This window comes from Aplysia californica, unplaced genomic scaffold, assembly GCF_000002075.1.
Source record: "Aplysia californica isolate F4 #8 unplaced genomic scaffold, AplCal3.0 scaffold00211, whole genome shotgun sequence".
Classification (NCBI taxonomy): Eukaryota; Metazoa; Mollusca; class Gastropoda; order Aplysiida; family Aplysiidae; genus Aplysia; species Aplysia californica.
Genome location: NW_004797481.1, coordinates 247,135 through 274,743, shown reverse-complemented (window position 1 = coordinate 274,743; position 27,609 = coordinate 247,135). Strand labels below are relative to the sequence as shown.

Below are 27,609 nucleotides of genomic sequence, written 5' to 3'. Positions count from 1 at the left end.
GGCTCTTAATAAGGATTATATTATTATCGATATATGGGAACACACAACTGAGTGGCGATACAACTAGCCAATTCTATGTCAATGTGATTTAACAACTTTCAAAATGTGTCAAGATGATGGAAATTTTGTTTAGGACCACTAACTGGGCAGATTTATGTTTGTGGAGTGTGAGGGTCTGTCCAAACCATTATGTTTTAGGTAACAACATGGCATGCCATAAGTTGACTGTCATTGTGAAAAATTTTAGCAGTTAGTTTTAGTAGAGGGTTTTCGGCGATCGCAACTGCATAAGGTCATATGAGCGCCAGATGATTAGAGGTGTTACAAGAGAGTAACAAACATAAAAAAGAAGAAGGGGAGATAAGGACGATAGATATTTGATAGGAAAGAAGAAACAAAGCATGTCAGAGCACCCGCCAACCACCCACCTGTAATGAAACTTTGTGACAATTCATCATCCTACAACCATTACTTCTTTTCAGGTATCAAAACTAAAACAATTCCTGTCATCATACCCTAGGTAAATTGTGGTTTAAACAACAAAAAATTCTGGACAACTGTACAGGCCAAGAAATAAAAGTAACGATATTGTGTGAATATGTTAGTGGGATGTTTTAGTTTCAGTAAGAGTTTAACGGCACTTGCAACACAATAAGGTTATAATATAAGTGCCGAAGATTAGAAGTATTACAAGAGAATAACAAACACAAAAAAAGAGGGGAGATAGAGAAGAAAGATTTTTTATAGGAAAGAAGGAGCAAACCACACCAGAGCACCCGCCAACCACCCACTGTTAGTGGGATGAGAAAGCTGTATTGCAAGGCTCGGCACTGAAGAGGTCAACCTCTCAACAGCAAGACCTACCCTGTAACGTAACCCCACTGATTCGCTCTTAACAGTTTGGGTAAGGAAGGGAGAGGACAGGCTACACAAGCTGATGTAGATGAACAGAAGAAAAGGATACAGCCAAGATGATACAATAGATTAGAAACGACAATTTTGTATTTTACAGTTTCAATAAATGCCACTTTTATTTTGATGGTCAGTTGAAGGGTACAAAACCAGTTTTCATGTTTTAAAAATCCAAAAGTTCAATAGCTCAAAAACCTTGTAAATCCCCCTTCCCCCCTATAAAAAATATGACATTCAATCCTTCTTCCCCCTGTCCAAAAGCAACACGCAAACATTCATCACTACCTTTTGTATTAATAATAATAGCTCATAACCATAAATGTTGGCGATACAGTGTACAAAGATGCTGGCAGTACAGAATAGCCTACAAATGAACTGGGCAGTACAGACCAGAGTACAAATGAGGTCACTACAATAAAAGGAAGACAGAAACAACAACACAGGAGGAAAAACAAAGAAAGTAATAAGCCACAGGAATACTTTCAGATCAGCAGGATAAAAGAACGCTCATTCACAAATATGTTTTTTGTAACAAACAACACAATACATCACTAGTAAATATAACAGGCAAACATTCATTCATAACCAAAACAATTAAAGTAAAACACTAAACAACCAGCTTCACATCTTAAACTTAACACTTTCTTTCCATCTAACCTCTGAAGCTCTTCTAAAAAAAAAAGAATGTTACACAGACATTAAAAGATTGGATGATAAAAGAATTCTTATTTAGTTCACAGAAAAGGAAAACATTCTTAGATGCAATTTTTTCCACTTACAGCAAACAGAAGAATAATAAGAGGGCAAGTCCATCAAATGTGTTTTCGTTCGGGGGCCCATATCTCTGCTGGAGACCAACTATTGACGCAGAAACCTTTTAAAATGGGGACTATGATTAAGTCCAGAAACATGTAAAATAATCTATAATACCTTTTTCTCTAAATGCCTTCTTATTCTGAAAAGCCTAAAAAGACCATAACTTGAAACTTTTGCTCACTTCCAAGCTGAGGTTCTACAAACATATTTCTACACTCACCAAGACAGTGCGAAGAAACAAATGTTAGAAGCTAACTAACTGATGTGACAAGCTATACTTTGACAAACAGCCTAGAGGAAAAAAAAATTAACAAGCTAAAGCCTGTACAGTAAGGACAACATAGTTCATGAGACATAACATAAGGAGATATATGGCATTAACACTGGATTTGAGTAGCTGCTGCAGTAAAGACAGAAGCACTGAATGCTTTTTACAAACAAGTCTTATACCTCCTTGCTGTTTTCATTCATGCACAACAAAAATGAGAAAGAGACAATTTACAGATTAACATGTTAAACCCTTTTCTCTCTCTGTGCTAAAAATTATCAGCACAAGGTCAAAAGGTGACTGGAAAGGCACTGATGTACTGACACATGGAACAGACAGAGTTAAGAACAGCAATATTATACCATAAGTATTGTTCAGTTATTATGTTGTTGTTTATGATGGGTCTGTAAACTACTGTCAGGAACAGATTCTGACAAAAATAAAACTGACAAAAAGTAGGAGCAGTCCACATCAGGGTCGTCATCAACCAGCTGCAATTTGGCTCCAAGAAATAAAAAAAAGATTGTGTAAAGACATCTACTGGTCCGTATGATAAACGATTATTTTTGTTAACAATTACTTTTTTTGCTTCTTGGCAGGTGGACTTCTCTCCCGACGACTTCTGGTTTCTCTGGTACCTGAACCAGACCCCGAACGACCTCTGGTCTGCGGCACAGAGCTCTCCAACTGCTGCTGTTGCTGCAGTCGTGTCCCTGGCCGCGATGGAGAACTTCCTACGCAGTCAGTCTCTGTTGAAAGCCTGTCTCCGCTCAAAGAATGTCCCGTCTCACTTTCACTTGCCTCTATTTCCAGAGAACTGACACCACAATCTGCACCGGCTCTCTTTCTAGAGGCCCTAATGTCTTGTGGAGAAGTTGGCTTTTGCGCAGTTTGAGCAGATTCTGACTCCGTGACTAATGCCTCAACCCCATCAGTGCCTTGTTTTTCAGTGGATTGATGTATCATCTGATCTTGTTCTGATTTATCGTCACTTTGAGAACTTGAAGAAGGCGGAGACCCAAGAGACTGCGGCCCCGGTAAAACATTTAATTTTTCTCCTTTGTCTTCTTGGATTTCTCCACCCAAAGAATGTACTGAACCAGGGCTGCCTTCTTTGGCAGTCTCACAGGGAGACTCATCCAAAGGCATCTCATGTCTTGAGGTCTCACTGACATCACCACAGCTCTCACTCTTCTCCTCCTTTTTTACAACATCTGAAAACACAACATTCTCTGTTTGAATATCTTCAGAAACACTCACTGAAGCTGTCTCTAACTTCTCAGATAAATTTGTATCTTGTGGCTTTGGTTCCGGAGGACGACTGGTTTCTGAGTTTGTTTGCTCTTTCGGAAGCTCTAAAGGAATGCTTGGAACTTGACAGGAAGTAGAACTTTCAGATATCACCTGGTTGCCCTCCCCAGCGACCGTAGAGCACGAAGCAGACTCCAAAAAAGATTCTGTTTTGTTCTCTCCCCTAGACGAAGCTTCTTCTGCAACAATCTGATCTGCTGCTAGTGGTGCTGTAGACTCAGGGGTTTCTACTTCACAGCTAGTATCGGTACTGTCCTGAACACTCTGGGGGGAGACAACCTTTAGCAGCAGATCTTCCTCTGCTGTGGAATGCTGAGTTTCATCTTTAGTACTTTTTACTTCATTGTGTGATCTCTGAGGAGATGACTCCTCAGTCGAGGGAGGGTTAACGTTAGACCCAGATTCTGGTAGTGTTTCTGTGCGACTAGCGATATCCGTAGACTGGTCTGATGGTTCGGTGTGAGGAGTAACAGTCCCAGACTGTGTCAGAGCTGTCATAGAGTTTTGTGCGTGAGAGATGTTGGAACAGGAATCTGACGGAGGACTACTCACAATTCCACCAACATCTAAATGCTGCTGAGAGATTATTACCGCTGCATCTTGAGAAATTTCGCCACTTGTCACTAACTCCTGGGTATCCTGAAGGTTAGAAACATTCTCTGTGGGGCAAATGTCCACAGAGTTGCCTGGTTCTTTCTGAGCCAAATCTTCTGAATTGGGACGCAGAAAATTTAGTGAAGGTAGCTGTGGGGGACTAGACAATGAAACTGAAGGTCCAGTTGTCACGACAGATGCTTTTGATTCTGAATTGAACCTAGACAACTCTGTCTCTGCTAAAAGTCTGTCTTCTGTTTGTGGGGTTTCAGACTTGGAGGCAGGGCAGTTCAGCTTCTCGGTACCACTTACTGTAGAGCTGTCCTGAACACTGTCTACATGTTGTGACAAGCTGTCCGGAACTTGGTCAAGAGTAACATCGCCGGAGGGCGAATTCCCCAAAGTCACTTGATCTTTTTCAGATGCTGGCTGCTTTTCAGCAAATGAATCGACGGGACGGTTATGGCCAGCAGCATCTTTAACAGTCTTCAGATTTGTTCCTACATTAACAGTGCTGCAAGTTTCAGAGGGATTTTCAGACATTTCTTTACAAAAGTCATCTTTGTTCTTAGTTTTGGTTTGACTTTCATTAGCCGAAGGTCCAACAGTGTCAGATGGCATTTGATAAAAGTCCCCTTTCTTTGTAAAAGATTCGTTGGTACTGGTGTTTTCTACTTGTGCTTCAGGGGAGCGTGGTTGTGAAGAGTCACTGATCTCCCCTTCTTCATATGCTGGAGGGGGAGGAGGCATGGGGGGAGGGGATGGGGGAGGAGGGGGAGGCTGACAATTCTCGAAGTCAGGTGGCATCTCCTGAGGTAGGGGAGGTTGGAACCCATCAAAGTCTGTTGTGATGGGGAGCCGTTCCGAAGGTGAGGGCGGACGGTGTGGTGAGTAAGCCAGAGGTCGGGCAGTGGACATGTCATCGCCAGCGTAGTCAGGAAGCTCACCTGAGGAGATGGAGCTTCCAGCTGGGGAGATGGGAGGTTTGGGAATCTCTGGCACATCCTCATCACTGTCTGAGCCAACCGGAGACTTGAGTCTCGTTGGTGAATAGATGAGCTCACTGGAGGAGATAGACTCTTTGCCTGGAGAGTCTCCCTTTCTCCTTCTTTTCCTGCGCTTGCTACGACTGGAGGAACTACCGGAAGAGGAAGACTTGCCGCTAAGAGAGCGTTTTCGTTTTGGTTTGGCTGCGGCTGTCTCAGGCACATCATCAGGGAAATACGGCAGTTCATCAGACGAGATGGACTCATTGCCAGAGGAAAGCTTTCGTTGCTTGACAAGAGATGCCTCCACCTTAGCAGGTGGCAAATCCTCTGCAGCTTTTAGTGGAGAGAATTTTTCCATCACTGCCTGTTTTGATGACACTTCCAGCTTGTGTTTCCTTTTCTTCTTCGACAGACTTTTTGCCTTCCTCTTTCTTCGAGAAGACCTTGATGAAGACGCAGCCGAGGATGAAGAGGAAGATGATCTAGACCTTGACCTAGACTTTGACCTTGAACGACGAGATCTTGGTGACGCAGAGCGAGATGACGATGAAGATGATACTGGTGAAGGGGGAGACATGCCTGCTTTCAAAGCCCCAGAAGAACCTTGATCTGACCCAGGTGATCGATGCTTCCTGGTGGCGTTCACACCTTCCATGGGGTAGGGTGGGGGCACATCATCTCTCACCCTCACAGAGGTGCGGCTGTGTGAGCTGGCCTCTGACTCGCCATCAAAGGACGCCGCAGCGGGGGACTTGGCGCTGGAGGGGTGTGTGCCCTCATGGGAGGATGTGAATCTACCACTGGAGCCACTGTACCCACTCCCACGGCTGGAGCTGACGAAACACAACAGATACATTTAATACATCTCAGAAAAACATTAGTTTCAGTCAAAGAAAAGCATGGCAACATAGTAACAGCCATTTGGTATTGAAAAAAGCAGAATGGATAGACAGAAACAGTAGAGTAGCAAACAAGGATGTTCTATGCATCACACCCTGCAATCCTGCAAGTACATATGTAAACAACTTCCTTGTCGGCTGAAGAAAACTATTCTTTAACTTGACTCGCCAACCTGTTTTTGAAATTCGTGCTTCAAAAAGTTAATTGTGCAAGATCAACTGAAAAGATTTCTAATAACAATAATGAAACTAGGAAATCACAGCCAGAATTTAGACTGGACCATGTCACTTTCAAGGTCATTGCAGAAGCATACTTCCATTTTCTCTTCAAACCATAGCAATAGCAAATTCTACAGACAGCAGTAAGATATGACATGCAAGAAACCTCCTTACATTCACAAGTTAGCACACCACGTTGCCCCTTGTTTGAAAAATACTGAAGTGAAAAAGTTTGGCATAGACAACTGTCTGAGATGGTACTACATCAGGTAACAAAACAAAAGAAAAATAACCATTGCAAAAGCAAAGTCTGCTTTTAAAAAAAAGTAAAAGGCAGCTTTTCTCTCTTTGTCTTGCTTATTTGAAACTTTAGTTAATCGACTATGATACATTCAAAGCATGCACTACCCACTACCCCAAAAAAAATTACAAAACAAATTGACACTTGGTACAAGGGATTGATGGGGGGGGGGGGGGGGGGGGGGGAAGGCGCAAAACAAAAGTTAGGGCAAAAATAAAACTTTAAGGATTAATTGGCAGATGACAACTTGTAAAGAGAAGCACATCGACACAATAATGCTCAATATGTGCTGGGAAAAAGTAAATCGGACAGACAGAAACAACAGAGGGAAAGTAAAGAAGTAGGACCTAGCAGAGGTGCCCTCCAACCACCTGCCAGATGACAACACAAACACCAGATGATAAACAGAAATTCAGCTACAGCAATATCTTCTCAAATTAGATCAAACAGACATGAAAAAACAGATAAAAACCTCAGGGTGTACTCTTGAGATTGCCAAGAGGAATAGCCGGGTCTGTAAGGGGTTGCCAGACTGGGTGTCCTTGGGGTGCGACGATCAGCCTCGGGGTAGTACCCTCCTCGTGACTCCCGAGCCCTCTTTTCTGCTTCGCCAAAGTCCACGAGCTTGATTGGTTTCCTCTTGGCTTGCCGCTCTTTCTCTTCCTCCGTCACTTCTGGTGGTCCGTCAGAGTCACTTTTTATTTCCCCCTCATCTGATCCCTCTCCTTCCTCAGGCTCCTCCCTTTCAACGGGCGCCTGTGAGACGCTTTCAGGAGTCTTTCGTCCAACTTCTGTTCTGACAGGTTCAGGCTGCTTCATTTCAGTATCAGAATCTTTCTCTTCTCCTTCTTCTTTTCCCGCATTGCCAGCGGCGTCAGGTGAGTTGAGATCATCAAACGGAGAGTCCTCGTCTGACACAGGCTCCAGCTCCAAGTCTCCCATGATGTTCACAGGCTCAGAGGGAGAGCTAGCTTGGACCGGGGCACCGGCAGACGAGGACTCCACACCTTCTTGGCTGAGCTCTACCACACCTTTAGCGGATGAAGGGCGGCTCTCGCTTTTCACAGACCCTTTTTCTTCTTCGTCTGACGGGACGGATCGACGACCTTTAGAGGCCCTACTCAAAGAAAACAGGGCAAAGAAGAAGAATTAAACTTAAGACAACCAAAGAAAAGTTTCTGGCTTCAGTTCTCTCAGTCTCCAAGCATAATAAAAATTACTAACCCTACAGTCATCTACGGCACTTTATTTATTGTGATGCTTTTCAGTTCATAAGACAACATGCATATTTGAATTTGATATACAAACATGTCATGCATTCACAAAGAAAAGACTTTGTGTTTAGATTATAAGCATATTTAAAAATACCTGTATTTAAACACAATGAACATTACATCCAACAAATTTGTCTAGTCTGACTTTGGACTACACTGTATCTGATGTTTTGATGAGACAAAGTAAAATATCTTAGACAATGCTATGAAAACATCTGTCCTGGCTAAATGTGCCAGGCTGCAAAGCTGTAAGTGACAAATATAAGTTTTATCTCACTTTTGTGCTCCTTCTTGACTTCCTCAATGTGTAGGAATAGCCTACTGCTATGACCAAGCATGAAAACCAATGGTAAAGTAGTCACCACTTATACAAGCATCAGCTGAGTAAAAGCAAATTTTTACTGCATGATGAATTTTCTCCTACATAATTGGCATGTTTAATGAAAAGCACATTTACTTTTTCAAAATGCGTACTTCATTCTGCAAACCCCCCTGACAAGAATAAAAAGACAAAAGAAAAAATTCACAAAGCTTTAGGCCTGCAAGGATAATACTGTTAAGGGCCAGTCTAGATAGCTGGGTGTATGACACCACTAGCCTGTGTACAACACATTCCTGTCATCACTGTGCACTACCCAGGCATCAGACTTGACAATGACATTTTTGTTCCTCTTGATCACTCACGCCCAGCACAGTGGATGCAGAAAAAGTAACTTTGGGGAAAACAATCTTCATTCATTCTTTCTATTGGAAGATGATCCATTAATTTGATAAACAAAGACTTCTTCTTTCATAATTCTCAACACCTCATCATGAGCAACACTATGTTATGCCAAATATGGAAAAAGAAGAATTGCAATTTAAAAAAGTCAATACATATTCCCCAAGAAAAGAAGTGCATTAGTCACCTAGCATCAGTATCTTCCTCAACAGAAGAGGGTGGGGTTGCCATATGCCTGTGATTTCCACGAGGTCGGTACTGGTCACCTGCTTGGTGACTGTAAGAGGTATCTCTTGTTTCATCTTCTGGCGATTTACTGAAGTAACAAGATACAAAAAATTATAAAAATCTAATAGTCAGAAAAAAAGAAGTAAACAATTACACCATATGACTAATTGCTATGGCATAAGCTAAATGACAAAACATACACTGATATTCCTTTTCTAACTACCCAGTACAGCTGTACAAAAATATCTTAAATTGAAAAGGCTTTTGGCCTCTCCTTTATATAAAAAATACAGTTTATAAGATAATCAGCAGCATTTTGGTCCAGTACTTATGGAAGTTATACATTCTCCAACCTATACAACAACCCTACCAGCAACTGAAGTTTACCATATGTTCTCTGGAAGTATTTGAGGTACTGAGTATGTAATTCAGAGTTATAAAAATCCAATGATGGAACACGAGGCATGAGAATCTCTAGCATATGTTGATGCACGTTATCCTTGGACAGAAATAAAGCAGGTAAGAAAATACAAATTCTGCTAAACAACAGAAGCAAGAAAGAATAAGTCATACCACTTTGTGACTACAATACATACACTCTTACGGCTACCTGTACACCTGTACAAGACAAGAACATGTCCACACCCCCCCCCCCCACCAGCATTTCTAAAGATATACACTGGCCAAGACATCAACCTGTCAAAGACAACCACTTTTTTCCTCGACAATAGGTGGCTGTCATGGACAAATTTGACTGTATTTGCATACCTGTTCTCTGAGGCTGTTTCTTTGACATTCTCCCCAGCCTGTGCTGGTCGTGCTGAATCCTCCTCTGTAGAGGCCACAGTAGCCTTCTCCTCTACACCAACACCTTCTTCTGACAGTGACGACCCAATAGAGGCGGATTGAGCTCCCTCCACATATGCCACATTTAAATCATCGTTGTCCAAATCGTCATCCGACGAGACTTTCTCCATCTCCACCTCAGAGTGGTCGCTCTCAGACTTGTCTGACATGGACCTATCGGAGATGTCGCTGTATGGTGAGGGACACTGCAGCACCAGTTCTTCCCCTTTCTCCTCCTCTCCCGGTTTCCTCGAGGCGTGACTGTCCCCAGTCTCGACAATTTCACCGACAGTCTCTACAACACATTCCTGAAGACAGATTTAATACTTCGTTTGTGAAGACGGCTTCCCTTGAATACATAAACAAAACACCAGTCACAAATAGAGTGATATTATTTTACCTGTACCTATCTAAAAGGCAAAAAGAAACAAGAAGCCATAGAACCAAGATCAATTATATTATCAAAATGCGAAGTACCAAGTTTCATGCTGAATACTCACATACGCGACATAAGACAAAATACAAAATTCAGCGCAGGCAGACAGCAGTTTCTGTTGCCCCCAAAAGACGGTGGATTGAACAACGTTACTTACCCTAAAAGACACCTTTTGAGTGGACGACTGAATTTTGCAAAATCGAGTTTATTTCATTTGAAGGCAGAACCAGTGTCATGACAAGAGAATTATATTACTGAGACACTTCTGTTTTGATTAGGAACCTATCAGATGAAAGGTTGTCCTCGTGTATCTTCAAATACAGAAGACCTTTACCTATGTAATACTGCCTCCTTATATTACAACCACAAAGGACCCTCAGTGTCCAACACCGATACATTTGACTTAACACAGCAACAATCACCTGGTCAACGGTCATCTCGACAACCTCCACGGTCCCGTCAAAGGTGACAATTTCCTCCGAGTCCACGACTCCTTCTGTGTAACTCTGAGTGAGGGCTTTACGCTCGGAAAAGATAGAGGTAAACTCGTCGGAGGCATATTTCCTGTTCCGTGTCCGGCGCCGGCGTAGGGCTGCTTTCTTTTCCATGACCTGAAGAAAAATAGACCAACATACAAGGAGCTAAAGGACAGGAAACAAAACATTTAAACAAAATGTTCCAAGTTCTGAGTGAGATTTCATGAACTCTCATAACGTTTAGCACTTTGTGGTCTGAAAAAATTCAGCTTTTATCTTTCTCTTAGACTGACTGTCCTTCAATTATAGGAAGTAGCCCTCTGCTGGATCATAAAAATTAGTTCATTTTCTTTGCATTCCAAGACAGTATTGCTACTTTCTTTATCATATCATCATGTAAAACTGCTTTAGTAATCCTATTTGTCTTTCACCTCATCTCAAACTCCACTCTATTCATCTCATTCTCCATCAAATATCTTCTGAGAAAGTCGCATTCCCTTTCCATATCCATTTCACTTTTCAGACGTACAGTAGTCTTTGCCTAAGAACATCAGAACGCTGAAAGTGCAGGTTCATAGGTGGGCTGGCTTCTAAGATGGATTTTAAGTCACACAACTCAACTCCAGCCCCTTGACTTCCTTGTTTATTTTAAGATAAAATAATGACCCATGGGTGACAATGATGCCTGAGGGAGGATAGAAAGAGGTACTTTAAAAAAGCTTACCTCCTATTTGATCTAAATTTGTCGATGGGGTGTAAATTACAATTGATATAAAGTAAACTGCTCTTACAGAGACCCAACCACAGGAAATCCAGTTCTCCAACCCCAGTGTATGCAGTCCCAACACTTAAGCAGGGACCAGGTTAAACTGGGGAAAGATAAAGGACTTCCACCCTCTTCAAAAAGGCATTCAGGCAAAGGGAATACCCCCTCAGGTTGCTGGATTAACAACTCATGAACCTGATTATCACAGACTCTGAATGTGGTTTCACCCCTCATTCAACATTTGTTCCACTAAGCACTCCTCAATCAGCTCACCTTCTGTTGATGCAGTTGCTCTTTCATCTCTGCTTTATTCTTACGTTTCCTGGGGGTAGACTTTGTAGGGGAATCCACAACTGTAGACGATGGAGTGTCTGAAACTTCTGCTGCTGGCGTTTCTGGAATACAAATTAAACATTCATTAACATGTGAATATATTTTGAAAACATTTGTGAGGCATCGTGGTGAAATCAGGAGCTCGTGAAACAATAAAATAGAAGATATCTGCATTTTCCGCCAATTTTTATCACATTTTTCTTTTTTGGCTCAACACATTCAGTTTCCAAAGACTCTCAAGCTATGGAAATCACCAAACTTTTGCTGCCATTTTCTCGCTACTTTACCTCTGAAAGCAGGTGACACCACCTTGTTCAATTGGAAATATCTTGACTTTTATTCAAGATAGACTGGTATTTTTTTTCATCGACAGATAGACAAATGGGCAAGCTTTAAAATTATACCAATCACTCCATATGCCCAAAAATTGATGAGCACCTGATTCCACCATATCCTGACACATTTAAGACAGTAACTAAAATCCACACATGTTTACATGGGTACACTTTGCAAAGCCTTCACATCACCTGCTACTGGCTCGCCTCCCTCCTGGGATTCTGAGAGTGACAGACTCTCCTTTTGTTTCTTCTTCTCTTCTTTGAGACGAGCTTTCTCCTCCTCCCTCTCCTTTTTCTTGGCCTCCAGCTCCAAACGACGTTGCTGGCGCTTCAGATAGCGCTCCTCCTTCTCCTTTGCCTGAGGAGATGGGAACAGACAGACGCTAGTCTTTCTCTCGAGTAAATTTTCTCAATCTATGTCTCAGGTAAAGACACCACATTCATCAAAAAAGCAGATCTGACAGAAGTTAGAAAAATGTCCAGACTCTACAACTGAGTTTGTTTCATTATCTAAGCCTGATTTCATACCCCCCAAAAAACAAACCAACATTGATATGGGCCTGGCTTAAAGACAAAATGACGCTCCAAAGGTCTTAAAACAAAATTTAGTTTGACTGAATGTTGAAAATATAACTTTTTCTGTTAAAAAAAACAACCCAATTTGTCTGCAACCAAACTATCAAAAGTATTTTTTTTTTTTTTACCTCTCTCTTAATCACAACTCAATATTACTGAACAGAAATCTTACAACTGACTAAAATAAAATTCAAAACAAATAAAGCTGAATGTCTCCTCTCTCATTACAAACCATTTCTCCCTTCTTTTGGCCTCTTTTGAAAGGGGACCCCCCCCCCCCCCCCCCAGCCATTATACATACTCCGGCCTATGTGGAGTTGGAGAAAGTGTGAAGAGATGACTTACAATTCTGGCTTTTCTTTCCTCTCTCGACTCTTCATCTTCGCTGTCACTGTACTTGTAGGACAGGGAGATCAGCTTCCTTGGCTTTGCACCCTCTGATGCCTGGGAGCGACTCGGTCGGCTGGGCTTACTAGCGCCGCCTGCCAAAACATAAAGGTGATCTGTGAGCTTCAGCAGTGATAAAGCAGCTGATTCATAAGGTATTTTATTGATCTAAATAACATCTCACGTAACAACTCAAACACATCAAAATATAACTCTCAGTCATAACTTGTTCATAACTAAAACAAAAACTCAGTATCTCACACAGTAATAAGTAAAACAGAATGTCAAATAATAACACCAATTAGAAGAACGATAACTCAAATTATATCAAATTAAATACGGACTCAAACAACAAAATCAAAGAATTAGAAAACACAAAGCAACAACTGAAAAATAATTCAAACATAAGCTTGCACAATAGCTCACATAATAACTTGAACAACGACCTACTAAAACAAGAGCACAAATGAAAACTAAACCAAGTACTCAGAACAACTCAAACAATTCATCGAAGGATCACTCAAATAATAACAACTAAAGTAATAACTTAAAAAATAACAACATCTCAAACTCACGAGGAGCGATCGGAGGAATTAGAGGAACAACATCCGGGGCAAAAAGACTCTCATGATCACTGGCTTTCTTTTCCACCTCTGAGTCCTGGGCCTCAACATTGAAGATGGAATTCGCTGATTTGCCAGCGTCTGACTCGGCGTTTTCACCATCTGATTGGGGTTAACATTAGAAACAATGAAATTCATCAAAGACAATCAAGCACACACCATAAATAAACATTGGAAAGACGTTACACAAATACACATGTTCAAACAGCAGAGACAAAGATACACGTAAACAAATCAGCAGACAAAGTGACATAAATCAAGCACATATTTTGACAAACACAAGAATTAATTGAATAAGCTCACACAAGAACAAATTTCAAAGCCAATGAAACACACACATAGTAGAACAAATATCAGAGACAATCAAGCAGAAACATAGAGGGACAAACGTCAAAGACAATCAGATTTTAGATTTAGTAGAGGTTTTACGGCGTTCGCAACTGCATATAAGGGCATATGAGCGCCAGAAGATTAGAGGTGTTACAAGAGAGTAACAAACATGAAAAAGAAGAAGGGGAGATAAAGACGATAGATGTTTCATAGGAAAGAAGAAGCAAACCACACCAGAGCACCCACCAACCACCCACGTCAAAGACAATCAAGAATACACATAGAAGGACAAACATCACAGACAATCAAACACATATAAAGAGGGACAAATATCAAAGACACACATATTTATATGGATAAACATTAGACAAATATGGGCATGCCTAAATATGGGAAAATATATAAACAAAGAGACCCATATCTATCCTAATTTTCAATATAAAACAAAGAAAAACAACTTTTATTAGAACTTCCATACTTAAGTTTTTAAGTTTTCATTTTTAATATAATAATATTCCTTTCACATACAATGCTAAAATATGCCATGAATCCACAACTTCAACATGTTAAAAACAACTTCTTTTTCAGTAATTTGAGGGACTCTTCTAGAAAAACTAATCCTTAAGAAATAAAAATTTATAAGTAAAAAGTAATTTTTCAACAAATTGCTAAATGAAAAAGATCTTGAAGCCAAACCTTCAACATCCCTGGATGCTGTTGTTTCAGGAGTACCAAATGAGGAATCTTGTTTGTTCTTCTCTTCCTCCACATCACTTTGATCAGACACGAGCCCTTCCTCCTTCTCACTCTTCTCTTCTTGTTCTGAATCTTCCTCTTCTTCAAAAGAGGAGATGTCACTAGTGTGTATAGAACTCACTGTGACATCCGACATGGCATCCATGTCTTTGTCCACATCCCAGGCAAAATTATACCTGTGTTGGGATGACATAAAAGGCCAAATTGAGCTGTTACATAGTGATATATATTTATTCTGAAAGCAATAGAGAGACAAAGAAAAACAAAAGAAGCCATAGTAAAAATTCTGCACTGTAAACTGTATATCTTTAAAAAGACGTCAACGTTGTCAAAGAAGTCTTAAGCTGGATCAGCCAACGAATGCCACAAAGTCTTGTTTCTTGGAAGGACAAAATATAGAGAGCACTTTCAACATGTCTTGGTTTCATGCTGATTATGTCAGAAAACTTTTATTTTACTCAAATGAGATAGAAGGTTGTATCAAAGGTGATAAACTACACATGTCCTCATACATAACAACTTCTTGTAACCATTCTCTTCTCTTTGTTTGCTCACTTGTTTCTGTATGGTTTGCAGTATAAATAGATACACCATTTGTGGTACAGTGTAATGGTAACTTATTTGAATCAAAAACTTGATTATTGATGTTTGCACAAGGCTTGCATGGATAATCAAATCTTCTCATCAAATAAATGTTCACTGTGTTAAATCTCTCATGTATAAATTTTGCACAGAAAACTCAGCACTTTATCTCCTTCTCTTTACCACACAACTTCTGTTATACTAGTACTAAGCCAACAGCTTTACAAAATGTAAACAGTTATTATTTCGTACCAGAATAAATATCCTCAAATAGTAGTATGGTAGATCAATTGTTCAGCAATGACTTGAAATTTTACGCAGCAGACTGACATTTTGCGCTTGTAAAATAGCGACTATTAAAGTGAGATTTTCCCATCTCAGTGGTAAAAGCTATAGCTTTGTTTGATGTAGATATAATGAACGTAAAAATTATTGAGCTGCTTCCTAAACAAATACAAAGTTTTATTTTTACAAATATATCAATACCTTAGTAAATAGGAAAACCCATTCTAAATTTCAGCATTTCAAAACTAAAATTCCTATTGATGAGGATAAGTAGTATGAATATGAATAATGAATGAATGTTTATGCAGCAGCTGTTCAGAAATCAAACTTCATTACTTGATCCATTAAAGAAAACAAAGTATCTATGAATTTTTAATGTTATAATGTCTACCAATGATTAACAAAAAATCCCCTGGGAATCGTTTAAGTATAAAGAAATAGCAGACATTAACCAGGAAAAATTCTGGATGAGATCTAAATAAGTATATACGTTACATGAAACATGGCTCCCAGTGAAGTCAAGAACTTATAATTATTTTCTTCAAAATCTGAAATGAATGTTCTCAAGAGGGTCGTCGTCAGACTGCTAGATATCAAAAGGCATAACAAATATACTGAGTAAATAGTTCTCTTTTGGACTAATTAAACCTAATTAAACCAAATGTTTCTGTTTCATCTAATGCTGGAGAAAGCAGCAATAAATTCAAAACACCAAGGGAGCCCCTGCATCATATCAATTCTTATATTCCGTGCTTCAGAGGAATCAATAAAGCTTTTTCAGTCTGAGTAAAAATTATATTTCAACGTTATAAACTAAGAGTTTTCACTACAAATAGTGCTGCTCAATTAATTTTATCTTAATTAAGCCGAAAGGGATATTCTAGATCATCCAAAATGTGTGTCTCAAAATGCCTGAAAAAGTCTGAAAAGACAATTGGCATTTGATAGCTTCCCCTTCTGCACAAAGTCCTTTTCATTTTTGTTAGTCTTATATTTTTAGCCATAATCTTAAATGAAAAACAAAATTTAAAATGAAAACTGAACCATTCAAGATATTCTTATAGAGAAGAACAAGTTTTGCTCCTAGAAACAAACAAATTCAAAGCACAGTAATCTCAACATTTAAACCAATTTGAAATGCAGTCTAAAAACACTAACAAGAGGGGTTCATTCAGAAGAACTTTTAATTTCCAGTTAAAAAACTTCATGCCCCAAAAAGCAACAACTAGAATAATCTTTGAATCGACTTCAAGAGACTGAACTGACATTAACAACCAAGATCAAGTAAAATTCAAATTCCACCACCGTAGTCTGACAAAGAAACCAATGTCGAACAGTGACCATCTGATTATTCAGTCAGAAAATGCAAGTAAACCTCAGCGGGGAGGGGAGAAAAAATCCCAAATACAGTACAGCACAAGAAACAAAATATAAGAAACTTGTAATCATAATCATACCTTCTCTCAAATCATTTACAATGGAAAGGAAAAACAAAAACAAAATAAAACTCGTTTAACAAAAGCATATAACAAGCTATTTAAGCAATGGAGAGAATAATTGAGACATCCATCCGCAGAAAGCTCAATGCTCTTTAGATTAGGTTTGAATCAGTCAGAGAGGCACAATAAAAATTTGGCAGGTTTTCCCGTCTCACAAGGGCATTCCCATATTGTTGTAGCTTTGACTGGAAAAGAAAAGCATCAACTTCACAAAGTTATCACACAAGAACAGAGATCAGGTTTCCTTCCTATTTTAAGCTTCAGGCCTACTGTTATGCCCCTCTCCTCCCCCCATAATAAAAGCAAATAAAATGTCAGATAAAACGCTATGTAGAAATTCAACTGAAGATATAATAAAGAATGAAAGCAGTTAAATATGTTACACAACAGTGACAACAGACAGGCAGGTTAAAAAAGATTTTCATTAATTTTAGTTGAAATCATACATTCAATAAAAGAAATACTAGAGGCACACTAAAGAATAAAAATGTAAAAGACATTTCTCAAACATATTAGTTGTAAAAGTTAAAAGACAAATTTGTGTAGGTAGGTACTTATTCGGAAGATCTCATGATCAAGAAATATATCACTATGACTTTGCTCCCACAAAACCAGAAAATGCTTACACATTATACTCACATGTAGCGAATAATCCATAATATTTAGTAGAGTCTTTTGAAAATATATGCCAAATTTTTGTCAAAAAGGGCAAAAACGCTCTTTTGCAGCACTAGTTACTGTTTTGGATGTTTCTTGCACGACATTGCTGATTACGATCAGAGCACAGTTCAGTTATGACTTTTCAGGAGGAATCCTCCTAGTGTTTGGAAGAAGCAATCTTCTCATTCCAAAGGAACATCTCCAGAGATTTATGAATACAATCATCAAAAGATGAGCACAGTGGACTTTTCAAGAAGATAATCCCTGATGAACAAGTCTTGCATCAGGGTAAATCTCCGAACACATTTCTATATGTCAGCCTTATCATAACACCATCTTTTCATGAACATGTTTTGGATGAGTAATCACTCAGTACATTAGTCTTAACTTGGAAAGACAACTATTAGACAGAAGATGAACAACATTCTTTGTCCTAGTTGTGCTTTCATGAGAAATGAGAAGAACAAGAAAAAGCAATCTGAAAAGCGTTTGTGCCAGAGAGAAAAATATGCAACGAGTAAAGAAAAGTTCTCATACCTTTTTCCTGGTTGACTAGTGGGAGGTTGGTCTTCTCCATCTTTGTCAGAGTCGTCTGACAAGACCACACCTTGTTTATGCCGGTCCTCTTCCTCATCGGCATCCATAAGCATGTCCAGAGCTTCCTCATCATCAGATACGTCCTCGGCACCTTGAAATACATCCATTAAATTGTGTGTAGGGGGGAGAGGATCCTCCCTGTCATCTTTCTCCAGCTCTCTCGTTTTGTCATGATCTTTATTCTCCTTTTCTCTCTCAGCTTTGATTCTCTCAATCTCTTTCAGTCTTTCTTTGCGTCTTGCTGCTCGGATTTCATGCTTTGATAAAGGCTTTCCGGACTCTTCCATCATTGCTTCAGCTAGCACACGAGGTGAGAACATCGAAGCCAGATCCACCCCTGGAGTGCCTTGTGCATTGCTGACAGTCTTAGTGATAAATGCAGCAGCCGTTTTGAAGACAGCAATTTTCTCAGGAGTCAGTTCATCCTCAGAAACTTTTGACAACGTATGGGAAATGAGAGCTGGGATAGTAGGGGTCGTGGGAACAGCTGGTCGCACCCCTGAGGATGACGGTGACGTCATAGGAGGCATGATGGGGACAGTGCCAGGCGGGGGAGGGACAGACCCTGGTGGAGGGGGACGTATGCTGCTGACGGAGGTGACCATCACGCCAGGGGGAGCAACGGGACTCGACTGCACTGACCGACCCGGGACCACCGGGGAGACTCCACCCACACTAGCCTTGCCAGAGCCGGGCCCGACGGGAGCAGGGAGGCCCGGCGGGGGTCTGCTCAGGTCCGGGATCACTGATGTGGAGGTGGTCTGGGTGGGCACAGGAGGGCTGCTGAAGGAATTGTTAATGGAGACTGGGTTAGGGGAAGCTGTTGAGCTGAAGGCGTTAACTCCGGGCGGGGTTGTGGAGGAAATACCACTGCGCAGTGGAGGAATCATAGGGTGTCCTGGGATCATTGGTGGCATCGTCTGATTGAAACCTTCCATCCCTGGTACAGGGGGCCAGCCACCCATCATAGGGAATGGGTGCATCATTCCCCCAAATGGCCCCATAGGGTGTGGGGGTATGGGGGGACCAGGGGCTCGCGGAAGACCTGGTGTGCCCGCATTGGGATTGCCTGCGCCGCTGATGGGAGGACCGGGGAAACCCCCCAGTCCGACAGGAGGAGGCCAGGGGGTGCCAGGAGTAGGGGGAATCATCCCTCCAGCAACCTCAAAGTCTTCACCTGGAAAAGAAAAAGTGAAAACATAATTTCATTGTAAGACAGCAAAAAAAAATGGTGAGTCTAGACAAGGATAGAAGTCAGGTTTCAACTAAGCACCAGAAAATTAAAAGAGAGGCGAAGGAGGATGAGAAGAATATGGAGGAGGAAAGAGGGGAGGTGAGGGAGGAAAATGGAGAGGAGAATATAAGAAATTATTGAAAATATTGAGGAAGAAAGCATGCAGTGACAAGAAAGTAAGTATCATTGGGATAGCATCTTCAACTCCTCCCTTGCAAACTGATGGTAGAGGAGCCTACAACTGTCACTCTCAGAAGAAAAAAATATATACCAAAGAAAATGGCTCTATCAAAACAGATGACAAAAAAGGAGATCTTTAAATTTTAAAATAAAGAGCATGCATTTATACAGAACACAAAACAGAGAAAATAAAAGTCTAATTCAGTACAATCAATCTTGGGAAAAATCAAATATTTGTCTATTAAGTGTTAATTTTTTACAAGGACCACAAAGAAAAGCAATTTCACAAATCAAGTTGCTCAAAACAATAAATTCCTTTTCATGGAGACAAAAGGAACAACTGCAATTTATTATAAAAATACATATTTGAATTTATTTCAGGAAAGGTCTAATTCTGGAAAACAAAAGGAAATAACACACTTTGGCTGAGGGAAAGAGAAATAATTGGGGGCATAATACTAAGAGAACCAAAATACGCATAGATTGCATTCGACAAAGTGGCAGATTTGGTTTTGGCCTTCATCCCATCCTCAACAAAGAAGGAACAATCCACAACAATACGTAAATCAGGCCTCAAACGTGCAGTTACCTTTCTTCACAGTTTGGTTCATCAAACTCTGCAGATGTTGCTGCTGCAGCTGTTGCTGCTGCTCCAACAACTTTTGCTGTTCTTGTTTTCTTCTCTGCTGTTCCTCTTGACGAGCCTTGAGGTCAATGCCCAGGTGCTTGCAGACTGCTTCGTCAATCCTCGGCTTGATGCCCTGTGGAATACAACATTCTATCAGGTCTATTGTGTTCTCATTTTTTAGAAAAGATCCTGCAGTAACATTTAACAGAAATTTTTGGGTGTCCAAAAAAACAAACTTGCGTAAAAAAAACAAGGAGAAGGAAAGAGCTTATGTGAATGAGAGGTTATTGGCTGCTAATAAAAATGTTGAAGGCCTACCTCTATCATTTTCAGCAGACAGACCAATAGAAAGTGTAGATGTAATGTAGAACTTATATGATGATTTAACAGGCATCCTTATGTAAATTCCTTTTCATAGAAAACACAAGTATCAATGGTAATAGTTGATTTTAAAAAACAAAGATTTTGACGAACATATGATCAACAACAACAGAATAGTCCAAAAAATTTTGTTTATGTGTAAGCTAATTTAAAAGACAAATTTAAATTTGCAGACTTGCTTTGAGTACATATTGTTACAGCCAAATAAAACCAGCATGGTGAATTCAGTGCACTCTCTTTTATCCATCTGCAAACACTCATTGCTCTACTTATAAAAACCATAGAAAGAAAGGCCTGAAAAGTCCGCTTTAAAAATAGTTCCTTTTCTGTTTCGATAACCAGACCAAAAAAAGGACTTCATGGACTCACCAAGAGAATTTTTGGATTGACCACTTGTTCAATGATCCTCTCAATGCCATTGTTCATCATTCCAGAGCTGAAAAACATTGCATCATTTTTAGACTTTTGAAACAGAAAGAGCTAGATTATCATATAAAGCTGTAGGGCATACTGTAGGGAACGACTGATGTAATAGAATTGTAGCTTATAGCAAGTTGCAATGACGATGGTCACACTTAACCAAAAACAGATTACCATAATACTAACACTGACAAGAAATACAAGCAGTAGGCTATACAAGAGCAGGAACCAAACAACTGTAATAATAATAATAATAGATAGCATTTGTTTAGTGCATATCCCCGCTCAGCAGCAGGCTCTATACGCTTTACACTATATTATTACCCCAGCAGACAATAGAACACTCCGAAACATTCTCAGCTTCCCGGGAAGCATACAGTGCAAGCAGCCGATTAAGCGCTCAAACACTAACAAACTGACAAGATCTTTCGCTGTCTATAGCCGGGTACCCATTCCCACCTGGGTGAAGTGAGGAAAATTCGTGTAAAGTGCCTTTCCCAAGGACACAACGTCGGGCCCTTGACAGGATTCGAACCCACGACCTTACGGTTGCGAGTCCGAGAGCCTAACCACTAGGCCACCGACGCCACTGTACAGAAAACAACAGCCACCCACCTGCTGAGATATGCTTTTAGTATAAAAAAACAACCTAATTAAAAACATATCTATTTCCATTATACGATCAACGTGATTAACTCAAGAGCAAACAAGTCTATAAAAATTGAATTCAGTGTGAAACTATTATAAACAATGAAAGAAAAAATATATAACTAAAAACTCTATTTGCCTATTCCACAAAACTTAGTCTTTTTACATACAGGCAGTAATCACAAGCAGACAGAGATTACTACAATCACAGCAATATTGCAATAAATATAAAAATAATAATAATAATAATAACAATGATAATAATAATAACAGTTTGTCCATCAATGTCTGACATTGATCAATGCATCTGCACAGAAAAATATTTCTAAGTAAAATAGAAGTAATTATAAGGGTAAAGAGAACATGTGGCTTTCGCAATGGCCAGTGAGGCAAACATTGCACAAAAGACATATTGTATTGCACAGATGACCAAAAGTAATTCAAGTACACATAAAATTCTTCCTACTTGTTTAACTGGCGTCTCAGGGTCTCTCTCAGCTGATTTTTGTTGACACTGGAACTCCATTTCTGGCCATGTAAGAAATGCTCTACAAACTTCTCAACACGTTGAATCAAGTTGTGATAGGCAGGCTGGAGAAACAAAATAAAACATAAAAGCAAAAATTTAGGTAAAATCAATGGTTTATCTAAACATGTACACGTTCACTTGTCAATTTCAACAAACTTTGCAATTCCAAAATTAGAAGCTGTGGAAAGCAATGTGCACGTTTGTACTGCTTACTCCCTGCTACATCAATTAGCTGAAAGTATGACAAAAAAGCTATACAAAGTTGCTCAGTCGCATTAAAATACACCTTTGTCATTATACCATTCTTTACATGGTGAAGACATTTTATAATTTTTCATTTCTTATCTCACTGAAAAATATGCTATACTGTAATTTCACTGTTGGTGTTTAAAGCAACCATTATTGCAAAAATTACAAAAAGAGGTGTTACAATGAACTGGCGTAAGTCCTACCCCCGTGCAAAACAAGAAAGTATTACCCACGGCGTCACTTTTCGCCCGATTCTGTTATTTTTAGTTAGCGTGGCTCAGCAGCCCACCGGAGCTCTCCGGCTCGGGGTCACGGGGTTAATGAGCCCTGAAGAGACTTTGCCGGTGTCGGTTAGGAAGTTCGCATTTTTGACTATGTTTAAAACAATATAACTTCTTCTCCATCCCACATAGCAAACCATTACGAGGATGTACTAAAAGCTCAATGTCTTGAGATTTATTCTGCGTTAGAATGGTTAATTTCTCTGACTTAGTTATTGTTCTAGACAAGTGTTTGTAGAGTACCCAATTTGTCCTATTTTAGTTACAAACTTATGAATAAATGATTGTTAATTTAAAAAAGGCACGACAGATCTATCCAAAATTTGTGTTATACTGACTACGAATATCATGTCTTTTACCATGAGAAATCTTAAATCTGCGCGAGTAGAAATAGTCAAGTTATAAGAGAAGAAAGGTGCACATATCTGCATTTTTAAACTAAAGACGATTAGCGTTAGCTCTTATTTTACTATTAAACAAGAGAACGTTACTCTGCGTTTGTTCATGAATCATGCCGTGTCTGTGGCAGCCTGCATACAACTAAAAAGATATAATATAGAATCTAAGCGATTAAAAAAAAACATAAAACCATGTAAATACATGATGCATGGGTAGAGATAAACTTCTTGTATGGAATAAAAATAATGACAGCTAACACATTCATTCTTAGTTTTTGTGTTGGAAATATGCACGGAAATAAATGTAAAAAAATATCAGTCACATTGTCAGTTATTGCAAATGGTCATAGAAGCGAAAAATAAAGCTGGAAAAGTCTGGTGCTGATTCCGTGTCCCCGATTTAACCCAATTATGAGAAGTCACCCCTATTATTCAGTCAACTTACAAAACCTAGACTTAGCGTTTTTTAAAAAGTAAGGAATTTCTGGAGTGTAACAGATACTGTTCGTGTATTAGATCTACATTGAAGATGTATTCTAGAATTAAAATCGATTTGTACTTTTCATAGAGAAACTTCATGGTAACTTTTATAAACTTTCAAGAAAATATGCGAATATTCACGATTATATTAGACACATAAAGTTGTATTTGGAGGAATTACTTCATAGCGAATTGAGTGCAGGATGGATAAAGTTGCAAAATTACAACTTTCTATTATATGCGCAGATACCATCTTTTCTGAGTATCTGCAACAATGCTTTGTCGTTCACGTTCCAAAAGTTCGTCAGATTTTGAGGAGGCCTTTTTTTAATATAGATTTTTTTTTCATTCACGCTTGTCCCAAAAAAATTACAATTTAGCATTGCCGACTCCAGCGCGTCTAACGAAATAACCAGACAAGTTACAACGTCCGTTCGTTTTTGAGTCTCAAGAGCAGAAATGCATGCTTTGGGTGCACTAAATGAGAATTACCATAAATACAAGGATACACCTTAAATTGTACGTTGAAAAGTACCAAAAATTAAGTCGGCCCAGACAGAGCGGCGACAGGGAGCTGACCCCCGTGACCCTGACGTGATAAGGCGCCCGGCGGGGAACCCCCCGCTACTAATAAAATTCCACTGCCGGCGCGCCGTGTACCATGACAATGATATTTATTTTTTTATCCAGTATGAAATTAGGCAAATCCCTCAGTACAGTGAGAATGCTGTTTACCACACTATATGTCATTTATTATTAACACTTTGCCATCATTTTTTAGAAAATCCAAAGAGACTGAGTGGTAAACATCGCCAATTGGCGAGATGAGGTGGCAAAGTGTTAAAGGAAAAATTATAATAATATAATCAAGTACCTTCGTGTCAACATCAGCAAGACACTCCTTTCTGAACTGATCAAACATTCCCTGAGATTTGACTTTGCTGATTACAGCATCAATAGCCTGATTGTCCTTGGCTGGATCTTCAGCATTTCCAGCTTCAGGGCGTGGGTGGCGGATTTCAGGTTCCATGTTTCAGTGAGAGCTAAACCGAAGATTCCTCTCCTGATGTTAAGTTTATCATAAAACACACCTGTAGACAAGAAACATAATTTTATGAGTAGTGTGTTGAAAATTGGATTTATTTGCCACAATAAGTAAGTAAATCTTTGTCTTTATTTCTTGTCAGAATACCAATGCGGGAACTTGAAAATCAAAATCTTCAATGATAAAAACAAAAATAGTCTTTTTCGTTATTATAAAAAAATATCATAAATTGAAACCCTCATTAATAGCCAGAGCGGTAACCCATAATTTCGTCACACGGTCATCTCGTCACATAACAATTATGTGTGACGAAATGACTTCGCTTATATGTATATATTATCTCTCCAAAATTGTTCTGCTATAGAGGTTTAAAACAGTCATATCTTTGTATCATAAATATAGCTAATTTATTTTTTACAGAACTAAATCATGATCTTGCCAATCACACATTTCATTCATTAGCAATGCCAACGAAAATTTAAATTTTCACTTTAGCCCTTTTTTATTTGGTACCTAAGAAAGAATTTTCAATTCTAAGAATTATGCTTCTTGAATTTTAAGAATCGGTTCATAAATAAAAAAGTTATGGGGTTGTAAAGGTCGGCAAAATATGGATGACCCATATATAGGAAAATACTCCTAAAAAGTGGACCACGAAGTAGCAGATTCTGTAAGAAAATCGACGATATCTCGGTAACTAATCGGAGTGTTAGAGAGAAACTTGGCTACCCGATGTGTTTTCGGGTGTAGAAATCATTTCTGCAGTCAGATTTACTACCCATTTCGTAGTTTAAAATTTGTTATAATTAAAATTTCGGTGTATATATTATGATTTTGCGAAAAAGAGGTGTCGGGATGAGTCCGTTTTATTTATAGCATCGTATCACAACATGGGATCTTGAAGAATATATGTCGGCAGCGTGACTAAATAATTGCAAAGCTTTTTATGATGACTTTAGACCTTGCCAACCGTAAAAGATTTAAGTTAATTCAATCTAGCATGCCGTACAATTAAAAATTCTTTTTCCTCGTTGAGACGCGAACACCCCGAGACGAGATAACCTTGCCTCGGAATACCCCCATTGCGATGTTACAGGGGAATAGAGAGAAAAACAACCGGATGCGCGCGCCCGCCATTGCCCCATTTCAAGTGACCAATGAACGGGCCCGGAATAGTCATGCGGGGATTTGTAGGTCACATACATTTGCCGCGAGAGTGAGGGGAAAATGGCCGGTCTCCGTGCGAAGCCGCTTTGGATAGGGGGTTAGTCGTAGATTTACGATCGGGTCTAACAACTACTTGACACAGAACGTTCAAATTTGAGCACACTATAGAGGATAGATAGAGGTCTATTACTATCTCGGCGTTGAAATTCAAACTCCTTATAGTTTTCGGTGTACCCGATACGAAAGTGTTTCTGACACCAAAAGTATCTATAGGTTAATTTATGTGTACGAACTTCAACGTCCACATATCATTAGTTTGCCCTATTTTCTGATTGGTTGCCGAATTTCATTCGGATTGGTTCGGAAATAGAGCAGACCGAGGTTGACAAAGTTAGTCATCTACGCTTCGGCGGGTCAGCAAAATCGCCCGCTAACGGGGATCAAATTTTCGCCGCGCGGGAAGGCCCGATTGGCATTGCTACATTCATCAACAATAATACCTAAAAACTTGGTTGATCTGACTGGATAAATTTCAATATTGTCAATTCATGAACGGTGTAGCTGATCGGATAGACTCAAACAGCCCCCCCCGTCCTTCACACACAGCCCCAACCCTCCCCGAAAAATCGTGATTAGTGATTGCAATGACAATGCACATTTGGTGTTTGCAAGTGTGCTACGAAATGACGGTCTCTATTCAACTTTGTGGGTTTGGGGTGTGACGAGATGACTGTGACGACTTGACTGCACCGGTGTGACAAAATGACCGTGTGACGAAATGACTGGTAAAATTTGCCAGAGCCACCTTATGTTTTATCTTAACACATTTATGACGAAGATTGATAAGAAAATGCAAAAACTAGGTGACTGATCATACTGACCGATGATCAGTGATGAAGTATAACAGGCAAAGATAATGATGCATTTCCGATTTCGCTTTTTTTTTTACTATACACTGCACACTGAGTTGGCACAAAAAAAGTACAAAGACGTCAAAGACAAAGACTCAAAGTCAAAGAGCATTGTCTTGAGTGAGGCTGAGGTTGGGGGTAACCACTAACCCAGGTAGGTACTGGACAAGTACTGCAGTCTCCTAGTCAAGGAAAGCTGACCAAGGCACTGCTACACTACTGTCACTACACTTACCAGATCTAGATCTAGATCCAGATCTAGATCTACACTTGACTGCACTGTTCTGCAGTTAAACATTTCAGAGTAAAGCTGGAGCCTGCTCGATTAATCGAAGGCTTGCGAGCAGCGGACGGCTTGCGCCAGAGGTGCGACCAGGCTTGTGCTTTGCTTTACCTCCCGCTCGCTACCGGGGGGGAACTTCCGGTGTATTGTGACTCGCGGACAGTCGGGACAGTCTTGCCAGGTTGCAATGATGCAGTGAGTACTAACAGCTCTTCAAGTCACTTGTCAACCACTGCAATGACTGTCAGAGCAGTCCAGTCCAGGTCAGTGTAAGTCAAGATCCACCACTGCTACTGCCAACTAGATCTAGAATCTACGATTACGAGACGCTGGCTTTGCTCTTAATTCAACTCTCTCGCCGGAACTCTTTACTCTCCTCTGACTCTGAGTCTGAATCATTGTCTCATCCAGTCCTTGCCTTAGTTAGACATGTTTCATTTTACTTCAAATCAACACGAAACATTTAAACGTTCAGATCAATTTCACACATTATGTGACTTGACTAGTTTTTTTTTTTTAATGTGTAAAAATTATTATTATTTTGTTGTTTTTCATTCAACATACCACTGACGTCTCAGCGCCGAGCTGGTTGCGGCGTCCATATTTTAGAATCTTTAGAGCTCTTCAGCCGTGAAGAATATCTAAAGTACACCCACAGAATTCTACACTTATAGAAGCGGAACTCCCTCTTCGCGATCGCCGATTCGCTGTGAGGAATTGAAACTAAAACATGGCGGCCAGTTGAGGGCACCT

General features: G+C 39.8%; 1 protein-coding gene across 1 annotated transcript; it reads right to left on the bottom strand.

The window, feature by feature from the left end:
- Nucleotides 1–1,002: 1,002 nt before the first annotated feature.
- Nucleotides 1,003–27,478, bottom strand: LOC101857487 (biorientation of chromosomes in cell division protein 1-like 1). The gene is made up of 16 exons (XM_005099373.3): nucleotides 27,421–27,478; nucleotides 24,325–24,541; nucleotides 21,980–22,104; nucleotides 20,815–20,881; nucleotides 20,026–20,197; nucleotides 17,963–19,199; nucleotides 14,340–14,575; nucleotides 13,266–13,415; nucleotides 12,649–12,785; nucleotides 11,917–12,085; nucleotides 11,330–11,451; nucleotides 10,237–10,425; nucleotides 9,301–9,686; nucleotides 8,492–8,620; nucleotides 6,782–7,426; nucleotides 1,003–5,723 (listed from the first exon to the last, which is right to left on the bottom strand). The coding sequence occupies exons 2-16, from the start codon at nucleotides 24,478–24,480 to the stop codon at nucleotides 2,573–2,575; spliced, it is 7,071 nt and encodes a 2,356-aa protein (XP_005099430.1). The 5' UTR covers nucleotides 24,481–24,541; nucleotides 27,421–27,478; the 3' UTR covers nucleotides 1,003–2,572.
- Nucleotides 27,479–27,609: the final 131 nt, after the last annotated feature.